Source organism: Limulus polyphemus, unplaced genomic scaffold, assembly GCF_000517525.1.
Source record: "Limulus polyphemus unplaced genomic scaffold, Limulus_polyphemus-2.1.2 Scaffold2666, whole genome shotgun sequence".
Taxonomy (NCBI): Eukaryota; Metazoa; Arthropoda; class Merostomata; order Xiphosura; family Limulidae; genus Limulus; species Limulus polyphemus.
In genome coordinates this window covers 126,516-133,733 of record NW_013668276.1, presented here as the reverse complement: position 1 = coordinate 133,733, position 7,218 = coordinate 126,516, and the positions used below count along the sequence as shown (strand labels likewise).

General features: G+C 38.1%; 1 protein-coding gene across 1 annotated transcript in view; it reads left to right on the top strand.

Annotated features, from left to right (window-relative positions):
• The window catches only part of LOC106467570 (probable E3 ubiquitin-protein ligase HECTD4), a gene marked incomplete at both ends in the record, with an annotated part of 162,948 nt that overhangs the window by 30,741 nt on the left and 124,989 nt on the right, over positions 1 to 7,218 (top strand). Inside the window, 2 exons of the mRNA XM_022395768.1 lie at positions 987 to 1,190; positions 4,472 to 4,661. Coding sequence (XP_022251476.1) covers positions 987 to 1,190; positions 4,472 to 4,661 — 394 coding nt within the window. The remainder of the gene's footprint in view (positions 1 to 986; positions 1,191 to 4,471; positions 4,662 to 7,218) is intronic.

Below are 7,218 nucleotides of genomic sequence, written 5' to 3'. Positions count from 1 at the left end.
CTCTCTCTCTTTTTTTTTTTTTTGCAAGCAACTGCCTTCCCATGTGAAATATTGTGGGCTTAGGCACCCAGTTGTGCTCCTTTTCTCTTTTTTTTAAGCATGTAAGGCCAGTGAAATCTAGGTTAAGCTGAATAGACAGTGTACCTCAACACAATTTGGGTCTTACTTTTACCAGTACCTCAAAAAACCAGGGCACATTACATAATGAACTACCCTATGATTTGTGCCCCAGTGTTGGATGTTTTTCATTTATTTAATTATTTTTCATTAATTTACTTATTTATTTTTTTCTTTCTCTTCTCTGCAAAATTACATTTAATTGTAGTCAGCTATTATATAAAGGTAGATGGTGTCTTGCCATTGTTGAATGTGTCTAGCATCAGTTTATTTTAAATATTGTAGTTTGTTATTATATAAATGGAGATGGCATCTTTTTTATTCAGTCCCATTGTCAAAGCAACAGTGTTAGTGCACATCTGTGCTACTGACATTCCAATCAAAAGCACGTATAATGTTCAACATAGTCCAGTTGTCATAGCACTTACACTACTTACATTCCGAGCAACAAAAAAATTTAACAAGGGCTTGCATTTTTAGTCCGCTCAGTTTTCATCTTAGCAATGCATATGCACACTATTAACTGTTGCTTTTATACTGTGTGCTTCCACATTCACGATATATATTATTTCATATTAACAGGTTGGAAAAATGGTCATTTACACATTGAAAAATATGTAACCATTATTATTGTTCCAAAGAAATTCACAAGAGTATTGTTTTATACTAAAACGGATAAGTTAAACCTATTAAGAACTCTGGTGGTTCAATCTTCTGAAAAAAAAGAATATTATTTACATAAAAAAAAGTTTATATAGGATTAACCTTTTTTATTAGTATATTTGACTGGTGAAGTTAGTTATTAATTGATTTTTTTAAACACTAAAATAATTTTGAAAGTGCTTATCAATCTACTGTTTAATTTGCAGGTGTGTTTGGCAGACAGAGAGTGGTGGGATATTTGGGCCATTAACTCCCCAAACAACTCCTGTTTCAGAAATCATAGATGAATCCACAGAGTTAGTTGCTTCATCCCCAACCAAGCTGCCTCGAATCAGACTAACTCCAGAGAGGTTGCACAAACTCAGAGAAATCTCTGGACTTTCTGCTCCCCAACTCAGACCCAGCATAAGGTACTTAGCTTAATTGTAATGTAAGGCACTTTAGAGGCTGAACATATGGTACTTAGTATGTATAATATATATGTATGTAAAGGTAGAAACTTAAAAGGTTGTAGCTATTTCAGTAGGAAGACTTGTCTTCCTTAGGAACTTTTTCTTTTTTGGATTGTTCTACACTTGGTATAAGAAACTGGGCCAAGAACAGCTAATTTCAGATAGTTGGTCTGGACTCAAACTTCACAGTTTTAATATGATTTTAAATGTAAGGGAGGAGGATGTAGTATTTATTACGTATCATTGAGCTGTATTTGAAGTAGTGGTTATATAGTTTCTGACACGATATCTTACCTTCACTAGCCTTGCAACTCCTACTTCTTTCTACATATCAACATGTAAATGATCATGCAGCAACCCTCCACCAATGGGAGTGCGACACTACCCCTATTGTAACTAGTGCCCTCTCAAATCATGCACTTGTTAATCACTTCTCGATTCGCAGTCTATTAGTTTTCTTTTTTGTGGGTTATAGGGTGGTTTTTTCTTCCACTTTTCTGTTAATGAATTGCTTCTGTGTTCCAATTTCATGTACTGTCTATGTTATTTTGCTATTTCTCCATTGCTTGGCCTCACTGCCATGGAACCTAAATGTTGTCCTTCATGCTCTAACTCGTCTTCTGTTTGAACCTTTGTTGTCATGTTTGTTATATTTCTTTTCTTTGCTCTCCCTTTTCCTCATATTGTTGTCATGTGGTCACTGTCTTTCTGAAGTGTTTGTGATCGGGGTTCGCTATGTTTTGTTCCATAGTTCCTGACCGTTCTTTTGTCCACCAGACTTTGGCTGCTCGGGAGCGTAATCCTGATTTCACTCCACATACCCTTCCCTCCATCTCCCATCTTTAGGACCATTACAGTCCTGACCTACTCTTTTGTTCAATCAGGGCCCTTAGGAAGTATATGACATGTATGGCATTCTTCTATGGTTCCTGATCCATTTGTTTCTTCATTGGAATCCTACTTTTTCTTGTGACTTTTCTCTCATTCCCCTTATGGGTTGGATTTGCCAGTCACTTTGCCAGGCATATTCTTCTCTTTCCCTGTATGTTTGTTGTTTGTTTTTTGTTTTTTCCTATCAGATCTGTCACTTTACCTTCCCCCTTTACCTTTTTGCATCTTCTCTAAGTTGACATCATCAGGGTGAGTATATGGACTACTCTGTTTGTTTTTATTTTTCTTTACAGGGGCCTTTTGTTACATATGTTTTGGATCCTGCTCTGGGCAAGTGGTGCCTGACCAGGTATACTTAGTCTTAAAATTTGCACTGTATGTCCTGTGACCATGCTAGATATTTATCACGTTGTGGCTCTTCCTACTTCGGCCCTGATGTACAACTCTCCAAATGCTGCCAGGTGTTGGTTGATTCACTCTGTCCAATTGTCATCTGTGCATCGATATCACAAATATTACTTGAAATATAATAAAATGTCACAAGGTCATGTTACACACACAATAGATATCGGGTGTTCTGTAGGGCCACTTGTAGTTATATCTCATGGTCTATTGCTTCATAAATATGTTTGTTCCAGACCAATACACTCATGGACTTACATGGGTAAAGCAGACAGGGATTACTGCCCACCTCTGATGCTTCGTGGCATTGAGACTCTTCTTACTGTGGACCCAATGTATAATTCCAGATGCTGCCAGGTGTTGGTTGATCAACTCCATCAATGTGGTAGCTCTGCTTTTCAAAATATGGTATTGCGGTCACCCATTGCACAGTCTCCAGTGCTATGTCCTCCAGACTATCCATTGCATCCACACACTCTTCTTCCAGTGGAGTATGGGAGTCCTTGCCACTTCCTAGCCCCTAGACATTGGTTTGGTGGACCATGGAGGATAGTCCTCCTGAGTGAAGTACAATACCACTCAGTTGAGAGTAGGGCAGTGGCATTCTGCTGGTGTCAATGGTATGATGTCCTTCCTACTGCAAATCTGATATACAGTTCCAGATGCTGTCAGTTGTTTGCTGTAGCACTCCGCCATATCTATATATATATTGCAGTTTGCCCAACTGGTTGAGATATTCCTCCTTCCTACCATCCTTCGGATGTCAGTTCCTGGGTGGGTCAGGTGTCGGTTTGAGACAATCCATGCACATAAGTCCTCACATGCGTTTGGTTGATACCCGCCTCCTACTGTGGACTGGACAATAGAATTCCAAATATCACCAGGTTTGGGACTGGAGATGCATCCCAAATTGGAGTCCCTCTTTATCTTCCTACCATCCTCTGGATGTCAGTTCCTGGTGGATTTGATGTTTGTTGAATCTGGATGAAATATGACTTCCCGCAGTTGCAAGGCTAGGTTCCCTGTTTCTATCGAGGTCTGGTTGTGATATTCTCAATACCGCTAGGTATTGGACCGGAGATGAACGTATCCTGAGCTCTCCTAACTTCCTACCTTCTGCTGGATGTTGGTTCCTGATGGTTATGGTGTTGGTTGTGTTGTAGTAGTGCACATGCAGAGATGGGTTACTGGTATGGAAGCTTGTCTTCCTTCCAAATACCCATTTTTGAGATGAAAGGGAGAAGACCCTCTTCCTACTGTGGAATTGATGCACAACTGCAAATGCTGCTAGGTGTTGGTTGAGGTTGAAATCCCATTTACAGTGTGTCCCACCCTAGCCACTAGATACCTTTTGGTCTCTGTCCTACTGAAAACTTTTGAGGCCCTGACCATGTTTTTGCCCTTTACATTTTGGTCACACATCCCTAAAGGGCAAAGAGTATACCTGGCTCATAAGTGGTGCAGTCTCTCCCACTGGTGTGATGTTTTTAATTTCTTACCACACCTCATGGTCTTTCTTTGGGCACTTTCTCAAGTTGGATCATATTCTCATTGGCCCTCCACCAGTTCAATTTGGGATTCTAGCTTTTTGTAAGAAGAGGTAAGATATCATATCAGAAGTTAACATTTTCCTGAAATGAAAATGTATTTCCAATAGATACTTACCTCATCTCACATTTCCCACATGTCCTCCCCTCTTCTGGTGTGATGTGGTTCCATTAGTTATGATCAATTGAGAAGTGATTAACAAGTGCATGATTAGAGAGAGCGCTAGTTACAATAGAACTAGTGTCGCACTCCCATTTGTGAAGGGTTGCTGTTGATATGCAGAAAGAAGTGGGAGTTGCGAGGGTAATGGTGAGCGAAAGATTTGTGCCAATAGAAGGCAGTATTAGTTTAATTGTTGAATTGTTCTTAACCTACTGGTGTATTTTTCTCTTACACAGGGACATTATTCAACCTGACATGTTGGAAGAGATGATAGTGTCTGCTGTTGTAAAACACCTTTCTTTAGATGAAAGTGTGAGACAGCTAAAAGCAGAGCAGGAGAACTCGAGGAGTCTTGACCAGCGATTACTTGCTGAAGCCATGAAGCAGACATTTCGAAGAACTGATGCTTTGATTCGAAGACTTCAGGTGATCTTTTTTTTTGGAGTTACTTTAAATAATAAATAAAAAATATTTCAAAATAGGCCTTTTCTTGTTCAGTTGCTCTCATTCTGTCAACTGTCATGAAACTCCAAGCTGTATTTGTCAGTTTACCCATAATTCTCCACTGTTCTACTTTACATTTGACTTACTGTGCATGTGTCAGAAAATCTGATATACCTTACCTATAAATTCTGAAGTCAATGTCAATTCTTATGCTAATTCTTATATAAATATTGAGAGTTCTACTACTTCTTTTGAGGTCTTACTCTGCAGTCTGCTTCTAGCATACAGAGAGATCTGTTGGCTGCATTATCATCACTCATTGATCTACATATTCTGACTGTTAAAGGTGAATTGTCTGATTGTGTCTCGGGCAGGTTTCACAATCATGTGGATGCTGAAGCTGCAGAACACCTATCATTTTTTCATGACTTTGAACAAGATAAATCTTTTGCTTAGGCCTTTTCACCTTTGATGTATGCAGAACAGAATTTGTCTGCTAAACCTAATCCTGAAGAAGCTTCTGCTGGTTTGATTTATCTTTTCTTTTGGATATGTTCTTTTTTAGATCTTGAATCAGTTTCTGTTATGCCTAAAGGTGCTAGTATGATGTTAGAATATTCAGTTTCTGAATCTTTATATCTTTCACTTTTTCCTGATACCTTTGTTGTTGCTGATGATTTTCAAAACCAGTAATACATAATTCACATGTGTGGTCTTTTAATGGGATCATTTTCTGATTTTCATTTTAATTCTCAGGAGTTTGACCCTTAGATTGGCTAGTTAGGGGAGGAGGTTTTCCACGTTATTTTTTACTTTGACAAATTTTCAGTTTTGTGCCCTGCACATTGTGATTTGTCATGTTTTGATACTTTCTTCTTCTGCCCAACTATTAACTATTCTCAGTCTCCTACTTCTTTTTGTAAATATCAAATTTCTATTTTACAGTTTCTTATCATGTGGGTCTTATGTTTCTTTTGACATCTTTGCTCTGTCGCTGTGTTTGCAGGAATTTCACTTAAATTAATTGACTTCTGGTATTTTGAGAAAATCAGCAAGTACTGTTTGTCCTCCTGTCTTGCCTTCCTCATTTACTCTCAGTCAATACCCACTTCTTCTACTTCTTCCTTTCAACCCCTTTGAGTGGCCAAACCTAGAAACCAGTGAATGTGAGTCTTTTTAACTATTAAATGCTTTTAATAATATATATAATAAAACATTAGTTATTTAATTTTGGTATAGTTTACATTCTTTTAATATCAGTAAATTAGGTCATTAAAAACGACAGTTTGGTTCTGAAATTTGTTTTGCATGAGTCTACGTGAACCATGTAAAATGATTTTCAAACAGGTAGTTACCTCTGAAATACAGTCCCACTCACCTTCCCACAACTGGATCATATATAATTTTTCCACCATGGCTGCATCATATTTCACAGATCCAACATGCAAAGTAATTTTCATTTTAAGATTAAAAATACTTTTATGCATCAGAAAATTTTCAAATTTCACATGTGAAATCTTTATAATGTCCAGATAGTTATCAAACATTTCTTAAGAAAGAACTTTATATTTTATCTGTTATTTTCATTAATGACTCTCTGTATGGGTTTGGTAGATTTGACTGATCTTGTAACCACCATAACAAATTAGGAAATAAATATAAATTATGCCTCTTTCATTGTAGAATGACAACAAATTATAACACGAAAACATAAATGTTTAGACTAAATATCTTAAATCTCATAACATTATACATTTATATACACTGAGTGGTCACAAGTAAATAGACACCTAATTTTTCGTCATTTAACTGATTTATGCTAAGTAATTTGTGTTTACAGAGCACTATATAAATGAAAATGGTCCGCACACTAATTATCTTGTGCTACAACATGCCTAGAACTCAAGGTTCTCTCAGATTGTCAGATTTTGTTAGAGGAATTATAGTTGGTCAATCAGATGGCGGAATAAATCAGCGGCAAATTTTGCAGAATTTGGGAATCCCGCTTTTGACAGTTAACAGAATCATCGTGCAGTTCAGGAGACACGGCAAGGAAACATCTGAGCAGTGTCCAGGTCATCCTGGTCCATCGGAGAGGACAAAAAGGGCTGTCAAGAGGAGCATCGAAATGGATCCCAGATCAACGGATTCTCCACAGATTGGGTTATCGTTGCAGAGCAGCTAGATGGAAATCCTTATTAAGACCTGCCAACATAGTCAGACGAAAGAAGTGGACAAGTGATATGACGACCAAGCCTCTGGACTTTTGGAAGACCGTATTGTTCTCAGACAAATGAAGATTCGCTCAATTTTCGGACAGTGGAAGGATATGGATCTGGAGAATGCCTCACCAAGAGTTTTGGCTCGACAGATTGCAGCCAACTGTGAAGCATGGTGGTTTCAGCGTGTTGGTTTGGGGAGATGTTCGGGTTGGTGGGAGATCGAATTTAGTGGAGTGCATTGGCAACATAAATTTTGCAAAATACGTCGAAATATTGGAAGGAGCACTCTTGTCACTTTATTCCTCGAGTTTCGTGGA